This window comes from Schistocerca cancellata, chromosome 12 (genome assembly GCF_023864275.1).
Source record: "Schistocerca cancellata isolate TAMUIC-IGC-003103 chromosome 12, iqSchCanc2.1, whole genome shotgun sequence".
NCBI classification, from domain to species: Eukaryota; Metazoa; Arthropoda; class Insecta; order Orthoptera; family Acrididae; genus Schistocerca; species Schistocerca cancellata.
Window position 1 is genome coordinate 156712554 of NC_064637.1, and position 24830 is coordinate 156737383.

A 24830-nucleotide genomic window follows, 5' to 3' on the forward strand; every position below is an offset into this window, starting at 1 on the left:
CTACCATCTGAGCTACCGAAGCACGGCTCACCCGCGGTCCTCACAGCTTTACTTCTGCCAGTATCTCGTCTCCTACCTTCCAGACTTTACAGAAGCTCTCCTGCGAGTCTTGCAGAACTAGCACTCCTGAGAGAAAGGATATTGCGGAGACATGGCTTAGCCACAGCCTGGGGGATGTTTCCAGAATGAGATTTTCACTCTGCAGCGGAGTGTGCTTCGGTAGCTCAGATGGTAGAGCACTTGCCCGCGAAAGGTAAAGGTCCCGAGTTCGAGTCTCGGTCGGGCACACAGTTTTAATCTGCCAGGAAGTTTCATATCAGCGCACACTCCGCTGCAGAGTGAAAATCTCATTCTGGAAACATCCCCCAGGCTGTGGTTAAGCCATGTCTCCACAATACCCTTTCTTTCAGGAGCGCTAGTTCTGCAAGGCTCGCAGGAGAGCTTCTGTAAAGTTTGGAAGGTAGGAGACGAGATACTGGCAGAAGTAAAGCTGTGAGGACCGGCCGTGCGTCGTGCTTCGGTAGCTCAGATGGTAGAGCACTTGCCCGCGAAAGGCAAAGGTCTCGAGTTCGAGACTCAGTCGGGCACACAGTTTTAATCTGCCAGGAAGTTTCACTAGGTGAAACTATCAACAAACTACATATAACAGAGACGTGTAGTGATTATAGCGAAACATTGCCAAACAAAGCTAAGTAGGCATTAGGCGGAAAGTCGCTCTTCCACTTAAGCAGTTTTGTTGGTTCTTTCTTTCTTGTTTGCTTTACGCATTTCAAGCTCCTCTAACAAGTTAAGAGCATTGCCTCTTTCCACTCATGAAATGACAAGTATCAGACAAATGCTGTCCCAAGGCAGTTTTGTTCCGTGGCTATGAGTTAGTGTTCTTTAAACCTTAATTTAAAAGAGCAGCCTCTTTTACCGATATAATATTTGTCACAGTTACTGCAGTCAATCCTGTATACTCCAGAGCCATCAAATGTGTCATAGTTCCCTTTCAGTTTGTGTTTTATTCGCAGTTTTAGGGTGTTGTTAACGTGAAAGCCACATCTGACATCAGACTTCTTAAAACATTTTTCTATTTGCAGGGACATTTTGCCGTTAAATTTCATGGGAATGGTTTTCATTCTATCTTTACCGTTTCTGTTTTGTGTGTGGGTGTGTGTGTGTGTGTGTGTGTGCCTGCTGTTAGTTATACGTTTCTTTAGCCTACTGTAGGGGCGCGTGACGTCATTTACAGAAAAGCTGTTAGGTACCGCAATCTGCTTTAAAATGCTGAGTTCTTTACGTATTTCTTTTTCGTCCAAAGGTAGACGAAGGAGCCGGTGAAAGATGGAGGTGGACTGGACGTTGGACTGGAACTGCTCTGCCCCCAAGTTGTCCTGGCTGCCTGGTTAGGAAAGATACGTGACTTTGGCGGCGCTTAGAACCAGCCACCGCCGTATCCCGGATGTATGAGCCTAGCATATGGACGTCTGTGTGTGTGTGTGTGTGTGTGTGTGTGTGTGTGTGTGTAAGTGTAAGCAGCATGTGTTTCTCAACGTGTGCGACATGAGGCAGGGTGTGGGGGCGGGGGGACTCGGCTGGGTGCCGAAGGACGCCTCCATCCGTACAGTTTTTTTGTCACCCTGGCCGGCGGAGGACATGGCGAAGCATTCGTGTCTGCCTTCATAGCGTGCAGCGTTAAACTCACTGAATAAAGCAAGTTGTGCATGAAAGAAAGATAGTTCGGAATGCAATAAAAAATGAAAAGTTTTGTAATCGCAATACCAAAGGAGGCACGGCCTGACAGGTGTGACTACTACCGAAACTTCATTCGTACCAGGTGGTATCGTAAAGCTACCAAAAATCGAATTTTGCGCACAAATGGTTACGAGTACACTGAAATTCCATCTTTCCAGAGATGGTTGCGGGACTCGGCCGTACGCTACAGCATGTCAAATCGAACACCTCTCAGCCGTCTAGTTTCCAAACTTATTTTATTTGGCTACCAATTCCGGCGATTTGCTACGCCATCTTCAAACTCCTGACAGACGTGAAGGAAGATTCCATCTCGGTTCTGGTTTATCTAGCAATGGGCAGTTGAGGATTGAAGTGACCGCTATAGCAAGCAGAAATCTACAAATACTAATACTTGAATGCAGGCACCTGTTTTGACCGGAACCGAGGTGGAATCTTCCCACACATCGGTCAGGGGTCTGAATATGGTGTAGTAAATTGCCGAAACTGGTAGCCAAATAAAAAAAGTTTGGAAATTAGAGGGCTGAAAGGTGTTTGATTTGACATTTGAAATTCCGCAAGGCGTTTCGGCCCATTCATCTTTCTTGACTCGGTACATCAAGTGGCTGTGAACGGAGAGGTGTTGCTACTTACCGATCAACACAAACTGTCTCACCCAAATTATCTGGGCATTTTCCGTGCTTTTTTCCCTGTTGTTTGATATTGTTTGTTTAATTATCACAAACATAAGTAATTGACACAAAACTAAAAATTACCTTCTTGAATAATTAAATCCATAAATACAAGTAACTACATAGGTAGGTACCTAGTCAAATTATCCGTAAATTTGAGTGTTTGGACGAATTTGGATGCTTTGGCATTCAAAAGTGTCTGACTTCACAAAAAAGTCTTGACAGGAATTTATCGCTGCGAATATTTTCACGTTTTTATTTGTATCTCTGCAAAGTAGTGAGTGAGTTTTAAAATTTAAGATGTCTTTTTACGGACAATCTGATACTCTTTCATCAATGACACTTTTTATTTGGAGCAGCCGTTTTTGCGTTACAGACGTTGGAAGACGAGTATAACTCACTTTTCCGCCTAGTTGGCAAAAACTACCGATTTTGAAGATCGATTGCGGCTAAACGGATGAGGCGATTTTAACTTTTAAGTAGGTTATTCTAAGCGAAATTTTATGCTCTTTCCTTTTGGTGTTTTTGTAAATTTTATGTATGCTGTAACGTTTTTGAGGTTTAAGCGAAAAACTGAAAAAAGTCTGAAAATTTCATGGTTTTTACGGCCCCCAAAAGTTTAGCACATACCAGAAACCCTCGCAAAGTCATTTAACTGTTATTTGGGATGCCTAACTTCCATTAAAATATTTCCAGCTTGTGCATATTTATTGGCAGGCGCGACCTTTTTTCGAGCTAATTATATTGGACTGTTAATTATACACAGATTTAGATTCTGATCAGCACTTAACTAAATATCCATACAGCTGGGTTTCCAGATTCCTTAATCATTTACGATAGTTTCATGACATTGGGGTGCATTTTACAGAGTAAAGTATCTTGATTGGTTGGTTTTGAGAGAGAGGACCAAAAGGGAGGCCACCGGTCCCATCGGATTAGGCAAGGAAGTCAACTGTGCCCTTTCAGAGGAACCAACCCAGCATGTCTAAAGGGACTTAGGAAAATCACGGAAAACCTAAATCAGGATGGCCGGACGCAGGTTTTGAACCGTCGTCCTCCCGAATGTGAGTAATAGTTGTATAAATATGATGTACGCATAGTATTCGAAGTGAACGGAGTTATTCGTGACTCCAATCTGGAATACTGCTGCGCTTTAACTGAACACGCTAAAATTGTGTTTTAATAGTTAAATTGAAAGCGATGTCACAGAGAATCTTTTATTAACCACATTCCGAAATCTTAAAAATAATTACGCTAATTACGCTACGTAAGAATTTTCGATTGAGATGCAATTTTTAAAAAAATTATCTGAGAAAGTAAGTTTTTGTTTTGTTGCAAATGTATAATACGAAGGCGCATACGGAGTACATATACTGCTATTTCAGGCCTATTATAAGGCCAGACAACGCTTTCTGATTGTTTAAAGACTATAAACCATGAACTTTAATTTGAGCAATTTGCTCTTTTGATGTTAAACACCACCATGTCATTTTGACAGCAATTTCGTGGTGGCAAAGATCCGCTCGACTTATCTAACATGGAACATAAGAGTGTAGCTTCAGAAAACTGTGCATAAGGAACAAGCACAAGATCAAGTTAAACCGAGACTAAAAAACTGTATGTAACCATATAAAGAATTATTATGGGAATCGAAAACTAGGGAAAAAAACCTTTGAAAATGGTTAACGAGTGGACCACTTCGAGGATATAGTTAAGGTAAATGGGAAACAAGTACAATTTTTGCAAACTGTATCACATTTATTTTTAGAACTCTTTAGTCGCTCTGGAAAATACCAGCATCAGCGACGAAACATCCGCACACCTTTTACACAGGATTCATTATTTTTATGCTACAATTGTATTACAGTTTATTTATTAATATAACATAAAATTAATGGTGATAATGCTTTTCCAAGATTATTAATAATTTAAACAACATAAACTTGCGAGGAGTCAGTGGTTTTCATAGCTTTTTAATATATTACTTGCAAGTGGACCATAATCGAGTTTTTGAATGTGGACAACGGCTTGCAAGCAAGTACTAAATGCTGCCAGTATCTTTATAAACGTTTACAGTTGCCTTTATCGCGTCATCCAGTTTCAAATACTTTTTCTTTCACGACTTCCTTTCAAGCTTCATCTCCCATGCAGTTTGTGAGCTCCACTTCCTTCTTCAAGCATTCAACAAAATAGCTGATTCTAGGACGAAGGTTTTGAGCAATATTATTTGTCTTGTTGAGGAATCCTTCAACAGCATTGGCCGCTAGGTGCCTTTTCCCGCAGCTGTTCCACACTGCGATGTGAATATCATCGTTCTGGAGCCAGGCACAAGGTAGTCAAAAACTGAGAAAGTTTTCCATTGTCAGGAGCGTGGGCATCAATATCAACACATCCATCACTATAGCCACCGGCTTTACGAATGCCAGCGCGGCTCACGTGCTGACATGAAGTCACAAAGATTCGCTCTGATGGTACTCGTCAGTCAGACCGACATCTTGATCCTTTGTCCATAAATTCTTCTTGATACGGACATAACATTCACTTATTTCTCTTGAGTGGAAAAACTCCACGAAGGGCAGATATCGCATCTGCCTCACTCCAGAAAGGCACTTTTCCTGGATACCACTGACGAACTGTTTGTTTAATCAGACGAAAGAAGTGTCTTTCTTGTAATTATGGAGGGGGCAAATACAATGGGAAGAATATCTGTTCGTCACTCGGGCCCCGTAAGTCCGCCTGTATGGTGTACGAGGGATGAATGAAAAGTAATGCCTCCACCTCCAGGCGGTGCTAAATGTGGATTGTATGGAGAATGCTGTACGGTGGGAGATTCAGTCTCTGAAGTTCTGCTGCGGTGGCACGTGAAGTGTGTGGTTTGGCATTGCCATGCTGCAGGAAAACATCTCCCCGTCTCCTTTCGGACCCATGTTAGCCCTCGATTCTGCTTGCAGTTTCTCTCTGAGTGATACGACGATCGTTCTGAATCAATCTGTCAACATTTTGCTTGTGAAACTCGGTGGTTGCTGTCACAAGACATCCAAATCTTCGTTTGTAATGCATGTCAGATGTACCCGCCTCAACATCTTTAAACTTACTCACCCAGCGATGCACAGCACTCACATCAACACAAACACCATAAACTGCTTTCATACTGTGATGAGTCTCCTGCTGTCAAGAATTCAGCGATTGCTAGTTGCTTAAATCGCATTGGCCGTCCGTCTGCGCAGGGTTCCATACTTTACTCTGTAACAACACAGCCGTTCAATGCTAAGGCTTCCCGGCAACTGGAGCTGTAGAGAAGAGGCTATGGAGATCATAAAGCGGTTACTGCATCGATGATTTCAGCCGTAAATAGAAATATTAAAAAAGGTAGGAAGATTTTTCTGTTTAGCAAAAGTGAGAAATATTAAAAAAGGTAGGAAGATTTTTCTGTTTAGCAAAAGTGACAAAAAGCAAATTACAGAGTACCTGACGGCTCAACACAAAAGTTTTGTCTCAAGTACAGATAGTGTTGAGGATCAGTGGACAAAGTTCAAAACCATCGTACAATATGTGTTAGATGAGTATGTGCCAAGCAAGATCGTAAGAGATGGAAGAGAGCCACCGTGGTACAACAACCGAGTTAGAAAACTGCTGCGGAAGCAAAGGGAACTTCACAGCAAACATAAACATAGTCAAAGCCTTGCAGACAAACAAAAATTAGCCGAAGCGAAATGTAGTGTGAGGAGGGCTATGCGAGAGGCGTTCAATGAATTCGAAAATAAAGTTCTATGTACTGACTTGGCAGAAAATCCTAAGAAATTTTGGTCTTATGTCAAAGCGGTAGGTGGATCAAAACAAAATGTCCAGACACTCTGTGACCAAAATGGTACTGAAACAGAGGATGACAGACTAAAGGCCGAAGTACTAAATGTCTTTTTCCAAAGCTGTTTCACAGAGGAAGACTGCACTGTAGTTCCTTTTGTAGATTGTCGCACAGATGACAAAATGGTAGATATCGAAATAGACGACAGGGGGATAGAGAAACAATTAAAATCGCTCAAAAGAGGAAAGGTCGCTGAACCTGATGGGATACCAGTTCGATTTTACACAGAGTACGGGAAGGAACTTGGCCCCCCTTCTTGCAGCGGTGTGAAACCCAGCCCGCGCTATACGTCCACGAGACTCAGAGGGCCATAGACACGGGTTCACAGGTAGATGCCGTGTTTCTTGACTTCCACAAGGCGTTCGATACAGCTCCCCACAGTCGTTTAATGAACAAAGTAAGAGCATATGGACTATCAGACCAATTGTGTGATTGGATTGAAGAGTTCCTAGGTAACAGAACGCAGCATGTCATTCTCAATGAAGAGAAGTCTTCCGAAGTAAGAGTGATTTCAGGTGTGCTGCAGGGGAGTGTCGTAGGACCATTGCTATTCATAATATACATAAATGACCTTGTGGATGACATCGGAAGTTCACTGAGGCTTTTTGCAGATGATGCTGTGGTGTATCGAGAGCTTGTAACAATGGAAAATTGTACTGCAATGCAGGAGGATCTGCAGCGAATTGACGCATGGTGCAAGGAATGGCAATTGAGTCTCAATGTAGACAAGTGTAATGTGCTGCGAATACATAGAAAGATAATCCCTTATCATTTAGCTACAAAATAGCAGGTCAGCAACTGGAAGCAGTTAATTCCATAAATTATCTGGGAGTACGCATTAGGAGTGATTTAAAATGGAATGATCATATAAAGTTGATCGTCGGTAAAGCAGACGCCAGACTGAGATTCATTGGAAGAATCCTAAGGAAATGCAATCCGAAAACAAAGGAAGTAGATTACAATACGCTTGTTCGCCCACTGCTTGAATACTGCTCAGCAGTGTGGGATTCGTACCAGATAGGGTTGATAGAAGAGAGAGAGAAGATCCAACGGAGAGCAGCGCGCTTCGTTACAGGATCATTTAGTAATCGCGAAAGCGTTACGGAGATGATAGATAAACTCCAGTGGAAGACTCTGCAGGAGAGACGCTCAGTAGCTCGGTACGGCCTTTCGTTAAAGTTTCGAGTACATACCTTCACCGAAGAGTCAAGCAGTATATTGCTCCCTCCTACGTATATCTCGCGAAGAGACCATGACGATAAAATCAGAGAGATTAGAGCCCACACAGAAGCGTACCGACAATCCTTCTTTCCACGAACAATACGAGACTGGAATAGAAGGGAGACCCGATAGACGTACTGAAGGTACCCTCCGCCACACACCGTCAGGTGGCTTGCGGAGTATGGATGTAGCTGTAGATGTAGATGTACCTGCCGCATACCAATGCTGCCAACTGTTAAAGAGTTACGAAGGTGGAGGCATTACATTTCAGTCAACCCTCGTAGATTTGTGCAGACTGCTTGATGCCACTCTGAAATGTTCCCGTCATAAAAATACGACGATGTTTTTAAGCTATCTTTTCTTTTACTTCCAGTAAAAATGACAATCTTGTTCTGTGACCTATCGTCTTCGAGACGAGAACTACTGTCATCTGCCATTTTAAGATATCTTCGTGAAGAAATATTTCAAGAGTTTTGGGACTGATCGGGATAACGCAAGATCCTCTTCATATTTTCCGAGAGAGGCATTACAGTAGTAAAATCATATCCTTTATCATGAAGATTCACCATTGCACGTGTAGCTCGCATAAGTGCACAGTAACTTCTGGAGCGTTCTTTTTCTCCCTCTCTATTTGCTTATTTATTTCTAGAGCTGCATCGTGAGGTGGTCCACAGAGATGATCGCACACTTAAAACACGTCTCCACTCATCGAACGCATCTTCCCCTTGCAGTGACCAAACTTTTCACGTGAGCACACCGAGGAAGGAACACCCTCTCTGGATTCTCCAAATTTACGATACCTGCAACCGCGGAAGGGCTGACCTTGGTGGTTTTCCACAGTGGTAGTCGCACTAGGAATTTGGAAGTAAAGTAAGCGCTGGGAGTGGTGTTTGCACCAGAACGACTTTAACGCAACACTTGAGATGTAAGGTTACGTAACAGTACCAGGGTGGTAGCGGCTGTAAGTACTGCTGTCTAGGCTACACACAGCAGTCACCTGACCTGAGAGCTTGCTACCGCGTGGTAAATACAGCTTCTTATGTCTGTGCGTTGGTCAAGTGTATCAGTGATGTTTAAAGAGAAAGAGGCCATCACAGTAATTGTTAGTCCGTATGGAAGAAAATGATCTAATTTTTATTTGTTTTAAATATGTGTCGAAGTTTGTAGTGCCACGTGAAGAACAAATAAAGAATTTTATTAACTAAGATATTAATCGATGGCACTGTTAATAGTGCCCGCCTGTGACTGGCGCCCGTCCTCGCTTCCTCTCAGACCAGTAACACATCACTTATTAAATGTGCAGCCGTGCAACACTTGACCTGCGAACACGTATGTAACCGTGTTCATCACGCGGGAACGACCTACGAATTACTGCTGCTAGTAACTTAAAGAATACTATCTGTAGCCGCTACTGCACTGCGCTTTGTAACGTAACCTTGTTGTTGTTGTGGTCTTCAGTCCAGAGACTGGTTTGATGCAGCTCTCCACACTACTCTATCCTGTGCAAGCTTCTTCATCTCCCAGTACGTACTGCAGTCTACATCCTTCTGAATCTGTTTAGTGTAATCATCCCTTGGTCTCCCTCTACGATTTTTACCCTCCACGCTGCCCTCCAACACTAAATTGGTGATTCCTTGATGCCTCAGAATATGCCCTACCGACCGATTCCTTCTTCTAGTCAAGTTGTGCCACAAGCTCCTCTTCTCCCCAATTTTATTCAATACCTCCTCATTAGTTATGTGATATACCCATCTAATCTTCAGCATTCTTCTGTAGCACCACATTTCGAAAACTTCTATTCTCTTCTTGTCCAAACTATTTATCATCCATGTTTCACTTCCATACATGGCTACACTCCGTATAAATACTTTCAGAAACGACTTCCTGACACTTAAATCTATACTCGATGTTAACAAATTTCTCTTCTTGAGAAACGCTTTCCTTGCCATTGCCAGTCTAAATTTTATATCCTCTCTCCTTCGACCATCATCAGTTATTTTGCTCCTCAAATAGCAACACTCCTTTAGTACTTTAAGTGTCTCATTTCCTAATCTCATTCACTCAGCATCGCCCGATTTAATTCGACTACATTCCAACCTTACGTGTCTACAAATCTCTAGTGTCCACAAGTCTACGGCCCATATCTTTCCAGGCACCACTACGAACCAGCTGTTACATCATCTCGTTTTTGTAATCGTGCTGCAGTACCTAAAATATTTTAGGGTGTACCACCTACCAGATTCATTTACAATTGAAGCAAAAGTCGCTTTTTAGTTCTACTCAGTTATATTTTACTTTTTTAGTCGATATTGAAGAACATTGTGTGTTGCTGTGTTTGTGCTGCGCAGCTGAAAGAGGTAACGTAACTTGGATGCTAGCTCTAAATTTCCTGCATTTACGTTACTTTTATTGCTTCAAATGCAGATACGTAGGTGGCTGTTGCCATTCAACTGCAGAATAGAAAAGGTGCTCAGTTTTTGTATCTTCTACTGTCTGCAAAACCTTCGGTTTGTAGGTTCGTGACGCTACAGACGTGTATTGATCCCCATTGAGAGACCGTCATAGTATCTTGCTACTGTCCACATATATAGCAGACGGCAGCCAGTAAAAGATCACTTGCGTTGCCCTCTAGTTTCCTGGTGTCGTTGTTGCAGGCGCCACGTAATGGCCACGTGGCTGTGGGCGACGCTGGCGGTGGCAGCTGCGGCGGCGTCTACGTCATCGTCCACACTGCTGGGGGAACACGTGTGTCACAGAAAGGAGACGTAAGTACCAACACATATCGAGGCATCCCAGTATGAAAAACACTCATAAGATTACGTTATCGAAAAGTGGTAGGTGCTTTCAATTGGACTGCAGTGTTTCTCAACAGCTTCCGCTTATTTTATTGCTTCACTCGCATATGCGTTCAACATATGTATCATATGTATCACTCCTCCCACTCACCATCTCTGTGTCCACTTGTTCCTCCATCTACCCGTTCACCTCATCCTCCCACCTCTATCTATCTGTTTCCTCTTCATCTCATCCTCCTCATATCTTTGTCCATTTCCTCCATCCATCTCTCTAACCATATCTTCCTCCCTTCCCCCTCTGATCATATCCTCCTCTCCCTCTTTCTTTCTACCTCTGCCTCTCTCTCTTCCTTTTCTACCTGCCCACCACCCTCTACACCATTCATCTGCTTCATACATCTCCCCCTCCTCCCCTGTCTCAGTCCGCCTCCCCCTCACCCTGTCCATCCACTCTTCTATCCAGCTCAACCTGTCCCCAGCCATGCCTGCAGTACAGTTCACTGAAGCAGGTCGAACCTATTCCCACAACACACATTCCATGCAGGGCAGGCTACATGTTAGTGGCCTGAAGATCATTTAGTTGCCACTGACATGTACGCTGCCATGCAAAGCAGGTCGATAAAGCAGGCCAATACTACCAACGTAACGTATCAGTCACACACGGCAGCTGTCATGTCGGGGCCTGGAAAACCGTTTCTTGCCCCTGGCATGTAGACGGTGCTGCAAAGCAAGTCGATTTCCCACTCAAAATGTCTATCATGCAGAGTAGCATATATGCCAGGGATTCCAAAAACCCCTTTTCTCTGTTCCTATTGGAGCTAGGAGGTTATAAACTCCACAGAACTGCCAGCCATGAGACCTGGTGTCTCTGTGCCAAATTGGGTTGAAACGATCCAGAACTTTGGAAGGAGATCCCGGACATACACCATACCTGTATACACTCTGCTTTGTATATATGTCAGACACACATGATAGCATATTTGTCGATTTTGCCCCCACTGACTTTATTCGTTTCATTTCAATGTGCTAAATCATATAGACATCCTCCTTGTGTGGTTTCAAGGCACTGTTATAGCTTTATTTGATGTCTACATTTTTCCATCATTGTATAACATTGCACAAATTTCTGTCTGATGACATGCCGCTTATCGCTGCCAGTTCACTGTGCACTCCCCCCACCCACCCCTTTGCGTGAAATTGGAGAAAAGAAAATCAAAAGGAAGACACAAGAGAAGGAGATCCTTCAGTAATTCCACTGACCAGCATGGCAGCCTGTAGTTGCCTCTCAATAATGGCCCCAGAGCAGCCAAATCAGAGCTCTAGAAGATTTCATTCATTCATGTCACCACAAGACTACACAATCATAGAAATTTCCTATTCATGAATTCTTCAGTCGCTACCTGGCAGAATCAACAATGAAGTTCTCCAGGCTGTAATGTTTTGGCCAATTGGTGCTACGCTGAACTCTGCCCAATCCGAAACATATTGTTGGTTTATTGGGAGACGGCCATTCCAGCAAGATAATGAGATATATGGGAAGTGTAATGTTACACAATATTGGGGTAAACTCATTTGTGTGGTAGATACCGCTGGGTGTGTGGTCGACCACGTGGAACGGCTCAGAAAGACGTTTCCTCGCTTCCCATTGGCTATTCAGATCACCCCCTTATAAAGAACTGTGGCCTTTACTGGTTTTTGATTGGCTGGTGTTTGAGAACAGAGACTCCGTGGTGGCCTGACATAAAGGGTCTGAGGGCGACAGTGCTGGTGTACATGGTGGTTGTAATTAAACTTGTGTTGCGTGACAGCACCCCGTTGGACAATGAGTGGTCATAGGACGATTAAACTTTGTGGAAGCTTTTGTAAGAACACGCTGAAGTGAAATAATAAATAAACCATTGAAAGGAAAACGTTTTAATTTTTACATAAGGGGATAACATTTGTCAATTGAGTACCATATTTACATTCCAGGTCAAAAACGTTGCTCAGTGTGAAAGGGTCCTGTAGCCACCTTTCATTAGTCCGGTAGCCCAATTTCACAAGTATTTCTCTTTCTTTTCCTTGTTTCTCTTTTCTCTTTACTCTCATAGTGGCGTGATTGAATGAATGTGGTTGTGTGTGACGTTGCTAGACGGTGGCGTAGTCTGCTGCAGAACGTCTGCGATAGTCGTAGAGATTCAGCAGCACTGGTACAGAATAGCCAACTCTCGTAGTGGTCAAGTAGGCAAAGAGGTTTGCGCTACTTGTGAGAAATCCACCTGCGTTAGGTTGGTGGCGGAAATGGCATCTTTGGGCTTTCCGGTCCACGCGGAGCGTGGAGGAGGCTGGAGAGGAAAAAGGGGGCAGTCTGCCGCCGGTCCGGGAAGCGTCCACAGCTGTGCTCCAGTCGAAGAAGGGTGAGTTAGACTGACCGCGTGGCGCGTTGTTACTTGGCGAGGGGAGAGCTGTTAGCTTTTGGTCTCGCTTTTCAAATCTGGAAGATTGCTTTGCCTTGTCGCAGCAAGGAATGCTAAACTTTAGCAGATTTTTCTTTTAGCAAATTTCTGTAGCGGACTTGGATCCGCTGGAAGAGCGCCACACAAAGGTGTCGATAAGAAGTGAGCACTCGCTTCTGTATGAATGTCTGTTTGCCTTCAGCTGTGCCTGCATAAGCTTTCACCTTCCTAAATATTTAGAGCTTTGCCTTCTCGTAAATTTTCCTTACTTTATGTGTCTTTCGTCCGTGGGAAGCCAACCACGTGGTAGAACTTTATAGTTGTTGGGCTACCGGCATCACTAACTGTCCGATCGCATGTTTGTTTTAGATAATGTTAACATGATTGTGTGATGTGATATTGTTGGAATTTGGCATTATACCTAGAAATTGTGTCTCCACAAACCATGTGTTATCAGGAATCGTGTACATGCCTCACATCCTTATCTTAGGAATAAATGATTTTATCTACAATTTTCTCTTGTGTTCCGAGATTACGTTTTTGCACCTAAGCCACTCACCTCGTAGCTTTCCCGTTAGCACATCCAATGCGTTTCCTTATGCACAGGTCCAGTAATTAGTCTCCCCTTGTATTTCATAACAAATTCTTTAGATTAAGTCTTATTTTCAGGCGTGTTCTGGGAGCTGATCTTATGCAGTGTTCATGCATTTTCTATTTTATTTTAAATGTTTGATTGTCGTTGTGGTGTCACCGCCAGACACCACACTTGCTAGGTGGTAGCTTAAATCGGCCGCGGTCCATTAGTACATGTCGGACCCGCGTGTCGCCGCCATCAGTACTTGCAGACCTAGCGCCACCACATGGCAGGTCTAGAAAGACGGACTAGCACTCGCCCCAGTTGTACGGACGACATTGCTAGCGACTAGACGTACGAAGCCTTCCTCTCATTTGCCGAGAGACAGTTAGAATAGCCTTCAGCTAAGTCCATAGCTACGACCTAGCAAGGCGCAGTTAATCATATCTGGAGAGAGTCTTACTTGTATTCATCATAAATGAAGTATACCACAAGGATAATAAAGTTAAGTAAACCGACATTACGTTATTTTCTTTATAGCATTTATGAAGTATCCTGTTCCAGAACTCACGCCAGCCGGCGTGTGTGTACGCGTGCCTATCGGTAACCTCACCCTGTGTCTAGACTGTCTTGTATAGACACAACATAACAGTCGTGAACAGTCCACGGGCAATACTATTAATTACATCGTATCCGCTATGAGCGACCTCACCACGTGTGCATTTTTGTGAGTTTTTGGTCTGTGATCAAATTAATTTATTTTCCGACTCGACCAAACCTTCGATTAGTTGTATGGTTAGAGTCGGTGGCGACCCTAATCTTCTCAAGTTAACTTCACAAGCAATAAGCATTTACATTCCCAATAATAACGTAATAACCCGTAGTAACCGGTTAGTTACAAGTGTGGCAACCATCTGCATCCACAACAACCTGGAACCACACTAGGGATTCCTCTACTGCTGTCTGAAACATCACAAGTGGGACGTTGGCTACCTCTCTCGCTACGCTCATTTTCAACCTTTCAAGTGTGTTAGTGTCCCGTTGATAAACTCTGTCCTTCAGGTAACAGCTGGAAATCACATGGGTTCAAATCTGGTCCTCGTGGTGGCCACACAGTTCGGAACTGTCGACCACTGGTTCGATTTTCCCCAAACGTGTTGCGGAATAGCTGAGTGATGCCACGGGCAGTGCGTCGGTACTGGAAAAGAATTGCAGCGCTACTGCTGTTGTTTCGATTAAACAGCTTTACGTGTAAGCCCCCGCTCACCTTGTCTGCACCCATGTTGACTGCCTACAACTGTAACACACACTGATGCCGTATTTCAACCCTACACCGCCGCACCACTACCTGCGCCTAAAGGCAAGTCAAGGCGGTAATGTACAGGATCACCGGAGCAGAAGCTGGTGGCCGGGAATAAACTATTAAGGGGCTCCGGAACGCCCTATAATTGTATTGTTAAAATAACACTTATAAATTACATCTTTCCTCACAAAGCATTTGAGGTAGGAAGTTGAACTTTTTACAGATTATTTATTGGAATATGGGCTACAACTTAACACAGGGATTTTACCAAATTTTAGTTCAGTTATTAAAGATGATTTTTTTCAATTGTAATGAAAATTCACAACGTTTTTTGCAATTTTTTATCTATATATTCAAAAATATACAGTTTTTTGGAAAAAGGCTGTGTTAAATTATGCAGAAGGTACTGTGTAACATTTATTGAAACAAATATGTTTGGAAGATCCTTAGAAAACATGTAATTAGTATGAGAAAATAAAAGTTTTGGGAATCGAGCGACAAAGATTGGATTAACTTTTTAGTGCATTCCAGGTCCATAGGATGGATTATCTTCATCCTCTGCAAACTCCTCCTCCAGCTTCCTCTTGTTCCTCCTCCTGTTTACTCTTGCTTGTATTTCTAGAGTCTTTACAGCCCTGTCTGCAGCCCGAAGGCGTTCCTTGTCTAAAGCAAGCATCGCTCGTACCATGTTAGAACCTATCTTCATTCCCATATTTCTAAATACCTTGCACCTTACAATGTTGCCATCATTGAAAGTCGCAACAGCATCATATACACCAAAGTGAAGTGTTTCTATTCCAACAAATACAGTCTTGGGGATTCTCGACGATATTACACTATTTACACTTTCATTGGGGTTTTGAGTTTTTCCGTGAATACACTTTTTCAACAGTTCAGGTGCTGCTAAGTCTCTGAAAATAGGTTTAGCCACAACACATACTTTATCTCACATCATTAAAATGTACCTGATGAACACGGACGTTAATAATAACACCATTTGACAGCAGTTTAACAGCGCCACAGTGGGTCACGCCTATGTAGAACACATTTCAAAAAAAAATTTAAAAATAGTTGTAGTCTTCGGAATTGAATAAATTATGTATCTATTAAAAGGTAATAGTCTGCAGATTCAGAAAACGCAAAAAAGTAAAAATTGAACTTTTCATGATTTTGAGCCTTTCCGGAGCCCATTAAGACAGTTTTAGTTAAGAGGCCATTTACTGGCAGAAAATGCATTCAAATGGGCCACATAAGTCAGGCCTACGGAGGCAAGGGTCAGCCAGAGCGTAGTGGCGGGAGAAACATAGTTCGCAAAGTTAATGAAGTCCGAATGGAGTGGCAGCTACTGAGACCAAGTCGACGGCGCGGCAGCACCGGGGAGAGGCGGGGTGTGCAGCAGAGAGAGAGCCTCGCCAGTGGGTGGCGGGGCACATTCAGCACGACCATGCGGCTTCGCCCTGATTAGTCAGAATCCGAGAAACCCGCAGGGGTGGCATGGAAAATTCCGAAGCGTGGCCTGGTCAGATTCGCCTAGGCGGCGTTACCTCGTCAGCACACGAGGGGGGCGCGTGGTCTAGATTGCCCACCCTGGTGCCGACTCGCTGTTGCCAGACCGTGGGACGAGAAAATTACAGGCAGCCGAAGCTGCCGGCTAATGCAGGACCATAATGAGAGAATGAAATTAACCTTTCGAAATGAATTAACGATAGAATCCCCAACTATCTGGCTCAACCTTACAATAACACTATTAACGCCACAAAGTCTGCGGTGCATAGTCTGAGCACCATTCCTATAAAATTGTGCACTCTTATGCTAAATAGTTTTCTGTCTACACTGGCTAAAGCGAAAGTTTAATTATCACCACCCTGTACATTGTGTTCCTTCTAAACACAGATGATATTCTACTTTAATTATGTGTAATTTTTTCAAAAAGTGATTGTGATTGCGAATGGCACTCATACCACAAGAGCAGTTCTCCTGATAAATAAAATGTATCATGGCATTTCATATCAGTTATCAGTATACTCTAAGAGAAAAAAAACCGACCCATCACCAAGGAATTATCCAAATGGGATGGAAATCGGTGATGTACACGTACAGATAAATAAATGGTTACAATTTTAGGAAAACTGCATGATTTATTCAAGACAGGAAGCTTCACAAATTGAGCAAGTCAGTAACACATTGGACCACATCTAGCCCTTTTGCAAGCAGTTACTGGGTTGCGAGATATCGTGTCAAATCCTGTGCAATTGGTGCATTAGATCGCCAAAATCCCGAGATGTTTGGAAGGCACTGCCCACAACGCTCCAAACTTTCTGTGAATTGGGGAGGAATGTGGCGACCTTGCTGACCAGGGTAGTTTTTGGCAAACACGAATAGTAGGTCTTGCCATGTGTGGAAGGGCATTACCTTGCGAAAATGCAAGCCCGGAATGACTTGTCACGACCGGCAACAAAACAGGCTGCACAATGTCGTTAGGTAGCGCTGTGCTGTAAAGTGCAGAGGATGACAACTAGAGGTATCCTACTACGAAAATGAATGGCACCCGACACCATCACTCCTGCTTGTGGGCTGTATGACGGGCGACATTCAGGTTGGTATCCTACCACTGTCATTGGACCTTGTTTCGAACTGGGCTCATCACTGAAGCCAATTCTGCTCTAGTCAGTGAGATTCCAGGACGAAGACGGTGGGATGACAGCCTGGCAACCAGATGTGGTGGTCTGGGGTGCCATGTCATTTCAAAGCAGAGCCACTTTGGCTATCATCCACGTCACTCTTACAGCACAGCGGTACGTCGAAGATATTCTACGATCTGTTTTATTATCCTTCGTGGAAAGCCATCCTGGGCATACATTTCAGCAAGATAATGCCCACTGTCGTACGGGGAGAGTTTCTACTTCTTGTCTTCGTGCTTGCCACAGCCTACCTTGTCCAACAAAGTCTCCGGATCTCTCCCCAGTTGAGAACGTTTGAAACATTATGGGCAGGGCCCTCCAAGCTGCTCGGGATTTTGACAATATAACGCGTCAGCTGGACATAATTTGGCACGATGTCAATCAGGAGGACATCCAAGAAGTCTGTCAATCAATTCTAAGCCAAATAACTGCTTGCATAATGTCCATATGTGGACAAACACATTATTGACTTGCTCAATTTGTGAACCTCTTTCTCTTTAGTAAATCACCCATTTTTTCTGAAATTGTAATCAGAGACAGCAAAGGACTTGCAAGAGCAGTTGAACGGAATGGGTAGTGTCTTGAAAGAAGGGTATAAGATGAACATCAACAAAAGCAAAACGAGGATAATGGAATGTAGTCGAATTAAATCGGGTGATGCTGGGGTATTAGTTTAGGAAATGAGACGCTTAAAGTAGTAAACAAGTTTTGCTATTTGGGGAGCAAAATAACTGATGATGGTCGAAGTAGAGAGGATATAAAATGTAGACTGGCAATGGCAAGGAAAGCGTTTCTGAAGAAGAGAAATTTGTTAACATCGAGTATAGATTTAAGTGTCAGGAAGTCGTTTCTGAAAGTATTTGTATGGAGTGTAGCCATGTATGGAAGTGAAACATGGACGATAAACAGTTTGCACAAGAAGAGAATAGAAGATTTCGAAATGTGGTGCTACAGAAGAATGCTGAAGATTAGGTGGGTTATCACATAACTAATGAGGAGGTATTGAACAGAATTGGGGAGAAGAGGAGTTTGTGGCACAACTTGACAAAAAGAAGGGACCGGTTGGTAGGACATGTTCTGAGGCATCAAGGGATCACAAATTTAGTATTGGAGGGCAGCGTGGATGGTAAAAATCGTAGAGGGAGACCAAGAGATGAATACACTAAACAGATTCAGAAGGATGTAGGCTGCAGTAGGTACTGGGAGATGAAGGAGCTTGCACAGGATAGAGTAGCATGGAGAGCTGCGTCAAACCAGTCTCAGGACTGAAGACCACAACAACAACAATCATTTGTTTGCCTGTATACATCACACCTACCGATTTCCGTCCCATTCGGGTAACTCCTTCGTGGTGGGTCATTATTTTTGTCTTAAAGTTTATTGACCCTACTACGATATACTGTCCTCAGCAGGTTTGGCACTACTGCTGTAATCAGTTATTATTGGGTCCTTTATCTTGGCCATTATATTACTCCTATTCACATTCTGTGACAGATGCCATTCGTGGCAGTACGTGGAAAATTTATTCAGGTCTTTCAGCAACCATGTTACTGCATAATGATTAAGCTACACGTTTTTTCTCAACCATGTCATCGGCCCGTTGCCGACAGTACAGCACAGCTGCGTGCCCGCAGGTACAACGTGACGATGAAGGTGCGCTCCAAGGAGCCGGTGACGCTGCGCACGTACGAGTGGTGCATGAAGGTGCCGCCGCGCTGCTCCAAGTACCACACCGAGCTGAGGGAGGTCGACCGCACGCAGGTCAGTCGCCCACAGTGGCAACGGTCGCCGTGGCTCACAAGTAAACACACTGACAGATCATAACATGTAAGCTTTCACGGCCGGCGTCTTCATTAATTAAAACTTCCGGGCTGAATTGCCGTGGTCCACATATAAAACTACTTCTCCTTCGTGACGTTTCGTTGCCGGCTGCGGGCAACATCTTCCGAGGTGAGTCAGCGACTGGCTGCTAGGCGCTGGAGGTCCCGCTTATACACTCCTGAAAATTGAAATAAGAACACCGTGAATTCGTTCTCCCAGGAAGGGGAAACTTTATTGACACATTCCTGGGGTCAGATACATCACATGATCACACTGACAGAACCACAGGCACATAGACACAGGCAACAGAGCATGCACAATGTCGGCACTAGTACAGTGTATATCCACCTATCGCAGCAATGCAGGCTGCTATTCTCCCATGGAGACGATCGTAGAGATGCTGGATGTAGTCCTGTGGAACGGCTTGCCATGCCATTTCCACCTGGCGCCTCAGTTGGACCAGCGTTCGTGCTGGACGTGCAGACCGCGTGAGACGACGCTTCATCCAGTCCCAAACATGCTGATTGGGGGACAGATCCGGAGATCTTGCTGGCCAGCGTAGTTGACTTACACCTTCTAGAGCACGTTGGGTGGCACGGGATACATGCGGACGTGCATTGTCCTGTTGGAACAGCAAGTTCCCTTGCCGGTCTAGGAATGGTAGAACGATGGGTTCGATGACGGTTTGGATGTACCGTGCACTATTCACTGTCCCCTCGACGATCACCAGTGGTGTACGGCCAGTGTAGGAGATCGCTCCCCACACCATGATGCCGGGTGTTGGCCCTGTGTGCCTCGGTCGTATGCAGTCCTGATTGTGGCGCTCACCTGCACGGCGCCAAACACGCATACGACCATCATTGGCACCAAGGCAGAAGCGACTCTCATCGCTGAAGACGACACGTCTCCATTCGTCCCTCCATTCACGCCTGTCGCGACACCACTGGAGGCGAGCTGCACGATGTTGGGGCGTGAGCGGAAGACGGCCTAACGGTGTGCGGGACCGTAGCCCAGCTTCATGGAGACGGTTGCGAATGGTCCTCGCCGATACCCCAGGAGCAACAGTGTCCCTAATCGATGTACTGTGGAGACCTCACGCCCCACGTGTTGAGCAATTCGGCGGTACGTCCACCCGGCCTCCCGCATGCCCACTATACGCCCTCGCTCAAAGTCCGTCAACTGCACATACGGTTCACGTCCACGCTGTCGCGGCATGCTACCAGTGTTAAAGACTGCGATGGAGCTCCGTATGCCACGGCAAACTGGCTGACACCGACGGCGGCGGTGCACAAATGCTGCGCAGCTAGCGCCATTCGACGGCCAACACCGCGGTTCCTGGTGTGTCCGCTGTGCCGTGCGTGTGATCATTGCTTGTACAGCCCTCTCGCAGTGTCCGGAGCAAGTATGGTGGGTCTGACACACCGGTGTCAATGTGTTCTTTTTTCCATTTCCAGGAGTGTATATAGCGCTTAGATTCCGCCACCACTCTTTACGTGCTTTAGACTTTAAAACTATCTCTGGCTAGTGCCACCTCTCTCGATTACAGGTAATCGATTATCACTTCGTTGGTGCAAAGTCGACCGCCATGGTCTACTTTTAATCCTTCTTCTTTTTTATTAAAATTATTTTCGTGCTGGTAGATCTCTATAGCTTCTCTATACATGCGGATATAATAATGCGAGGTCCTAGCTATCACGTTTGTTTCACTAAGTTTTATTTCGTGATCACCGTCTTCGAAAACGTGTTCCGCTACAGCTAGGCTCTCCAGTCGTCGTACCATAATCGACTTATCCTCCCCGTAGAGGCGTCTAACCAGTGAGACAAACGTGATAGCTAGGACCTCACATCATTATACCCGCAGCAACGTAACGCTCGTCCGCATACGACAAGAGTTTCTACTGCTTGTCTTGGTGCTTGTCAAACCCCACCTTGGCCAACAACGTCGCAGGATTTCTACCCAATTGAACGATTGGAGCATTATGGGCCTGAACCTCCAACCAGCTCGGGATTTGGACGACCAGACTCGACAGTTGGACAGTATCCCTCAGCAGGACACCGAACAACACTATCGATCAATGGCAAGCCGAGTCACCGTTGCATAAGGCGTCTTGTTTTTTCGTAGCTAGTCAATGCAGTTGCGTTCATTTAGTCCTGTTGTTTTCTATTTTTATTTTCTTCTCCCGCTAGGATCTTATGCTTTGTAATTACTGCATTTAAGCCCTTTCTCGTGATCCTCCGTAGCGCAGTGAGTTGAGTGTCGGGTGGTGCAGAGTGAGCTCGTGTGCAGGTGGTGTCTCGCGACCGGCTGGTGGAGGAGTGCTGCGCGGGCTTCCAGAAGGACCAGGACCGCTGCGTTCCAGTGGCGGACGACTCCAGCCAGGCAGCACGTGAGTACACGCCAGTTCCACACTGGATCACAGTCACCGACACGGAAACAGGCCAGCCCCCCCCTGTAGCCATCCACCTCAAACCAGACTCGAGCCACACTTAATGCTCACTAGAGAACAGTAAATGATCGACCCGCTATTCAGAGTACACTCTTTGTCAATGACGTCAGCAGGGGAGCTGATGGAGGGATATGCGAGGTTACATTATAAGTTAGCGGTCTGCCACAACAACTAACGCCGCGAACGCCTGAAAAGGAAACCAGAATATCAATGTTGTGTTCGGTATACAACGGATTATGAGATCATTAATTACGACATTATCAGTTACAAATTCCAAAAACAAAATGCGGACAAAACACAAGAATTGCTGCAGATTTTTTCCTAACTGAAGAAGTTGCTGCTCGATTATAAATAATCAAATAATATTAAATCATTGTATGATTCTTCCTCTTTTTTGCATTTGATAATTAGAATGGTAACCAGCTATCTCTGTTACATAAAGTACTGTTGAACAAGGTCAATATACACTGACGGAAAAAAAATCGCAACACCAACAAGGAGTTGTGAGACATCAACGAAAGTTGATAAGCGTGTTTGTACATATGAAAGGTGAATTATATTCACATTTCGCGTCGATCTCATGAGAATGGGGCTAGCAGCCCCACTATGAAGATGAAAATAAAGCTCGCTTTAAATACACGCTGTAAAGGTCGTGAGCGTTACTTACCTTTGAGATCGGACATGGTGAGATGTTTTTAGTCAAGAATGCCTTAAAGGCGACAAAGACGCTATTATCAACAACTCACTAAGTTTGAACGACGTTCTGTCGCAACGTATCAAATGCTTTCTTATTTCTTACCAATTATGTCTCAACCTACCCTGCAACGCTGTTAAAGGATTTACAGACTGCTGCTGACCACCATATATATATTTGTGTGTGTGTGTGTGTGTGTGTGTGTGTGTGTGTGTGTCTGTGTGTGCGTGTGTGTGCGTGGTGGGCAAGGGGGAGGGGAGGGGGGGGGGGGAGGGGGTTTGAAATGTTCTCGGAATCAGCACGAGAGGTCAGCACTAACGCAACGAGTCGTTCACGTGATATTCATTGGACTGTTGCCTGTAAACATGTGCCTCGTCAGTGCTCTTGGAAGAGAGCTGTGGCGGTGACCTTTCTGCGGCTACTAGATGGCGCTCGTAGCAACAGAGGCTCGCCATCTTATTTACAACTTTTCATGACGTCACCTTTCCGGCTTCGATTTTTTTAGAATGTGGCTTGTAAGGACTGCATCTCTTTCCAATCAGTACACACTTTAGTTTATTAATATCTTATACAGGGTGTTTCAAAAATGACCGGTATATTTGAAACGGCAATACAAACTAAACGAGCAGCGATAGAAATACACCGTTTGTTGCAATATGCTTGGGACAACAGTACAACAGTACAGGCAGACAAACTTTCGAAATTACAGTAGTTACAATTGTCAACAACAGATGGCTCTGCGGTCTGGGAAACTCTATAGTACGATATTTTCCACATATCCACCATGCGTAGCAATAATATGGCGTAGTCTCTGAATGAAATTACCCGAAACCTTTGGCAACGTGTCTGGCGGAATGGCTTCACATGCAGATGAGATGTACTGCTTCAGCTGTTCAACTGTTTCTGGATGCTGGCGGTACACCTGGTCTTTCAAGTGTCCCCACAGAAAGAAGTCACAGGGGTTCATGTCTGGCGAATAGGGAGGCCAATCCACGCCGCCTCCCGTATGTTTTGGATAGCCCAAAGCAATCACACGATCATCGAAATATTCATTCGGGAAATTAAAGACGTCGGCCGTGCGATGTGGCCGGGCATCATCTTGCATAAACCACGAGGTGTTCGCAGTGTCGTCTAAGGCAGTTTGTACCGCCACAAATTCACGAAGAATGTCCAGATAGCGTGATGCAGTAATCGTTTCGGATCTGAAAAGTGGGCCAATGATTCCTTTGGAAGAAATGGCGGCCCAGACCAGTACTTTTTGAGGATGCAGGGACGATGGGACTGCAACGTGGGGCTTTTCGGTTCCCCATATGCGCCAGTTCTGTTTATTGACGAAGCCGTCCAGGTAAAAATAAGCTTCGTCAGTAAACCAAATGCTGCCCACATGCATATCGCCGTCATCAATCCTGTGCACTATATCGTTAGCGAATGTCTCTCGTGCAGCAATGGTAGCGGCGCTGAGGGTTTGCCGCGTTTGAATTTTGTACGGATAGAGGTGTAAACTCTGGCGCATGAGACGATACGTGGACGTTGGCGTCATTTGGACCGTAGCTGCAACACGGCGAACGGAAACCCGAGGCCGCTGTCGCATCACCTGCTGCACTAGCTGCGTGTTGCCCTCTGTGGTTGCCGTACGCGGTCGCCCTACCTTTCCAGCACGTTCATCCGTCACGTTCCCAGTCCGTTGAAATTTTTCAAACAGATCCTTTATTGTATCGCTTTTCGGTCCTTTGGTTACATTAAACCTCCGTTGAAAACTTCGTCTTGTTGCAACAACACTGTGTTCTAGGCGGTGGAATTCCAACACCAGAAAAATCCTCTGTTCTAAGGAATAAACCATGTTGTCTACAGCACACTTGCACGTTGTGAACAGCACACGCTTACAGCAGAAAGACGACGTACAGAATGGCGCACCCACAGACTGCGTTGTCTTCTATATCTTTCACATCACTTGCAGCGCCATCTGTTGTTGAAAATTGTAACTACTGTAATTTCGAAAGTTTGTCCGCCTGAAAATGTACTGTTGTCCCAAGCATATTGCAACAAACGGTGTATTTCTATCGCTGCTCGTTTAGTTTTTATTGCCGTTTCAAATATACTGATGATTTTTGAAACACCCTGTATATGCGTGGTTACATTATAAGTTAGCGGTCTGCCACAACAACTAACGCCGCGAACGCCTGAAAAGGAAACCAGAATATCAATGTTGTGTTCGGTATACAACGGATTATGAGATCATTAATTACGACATAATCAGTTACAAATTCCAAAAACAAAATGCGGACAAAACACAAGAATTGCTGCAGATTTTTTTCTAACTGAAGAAATTGCTGCTCGATTATAAATAATCAAATAATATTAAATCATTGTATGATTCTTCCTCTTTTTTGCATCTTAACCAGCTATCTCTGTTACATAAAGTATTGTTGAACAAGGTCCATATACAATGACGAAAAAAAATCGCAACACCAACAACGAGTTGTGAGACATCAACGAAAGTTGATAAGCGTGTTTGTACATATGAAAGGTGAATTATATTCACATTTCGCGTCGATCGCATGAGAATGGGGCTAGCAGCCCCACTATGAA

The 24830-nt window shown here is 44.5% G+C and overlaps 1 protein-coding gene across 1 annotated transcript in view; it reads left to right on the forward strand.

Annotated features, from left to right (window-relative positions):
- Window positions 1–24830, forward strand: part of LOC126109661 (nascent polypeptide-associated complex subunit alpha, muscle-specific form-like) — a 232183-nt gene that overhangs the window by 113176 nt on the left and 94177 nt on the right. The window contains exons 2-4 of the mRNA XM_049914707.1: window positions 10146–10256; window positions 18914–19040; window positions 21388–21487. Of these exons, the coding sequence (XP_049770664.1) occupies window positions 10156–10256; window positions 18914–19040; window positions 21388–21487 (328 nt within the window). The 5' untranslated portion in view covers window positions 10146–10155. The remainder of the gene's footprint in view (window positions 1–10145; window positions 10257–18913; window positions 19041–21387; window positions 21488–24830) is intronic.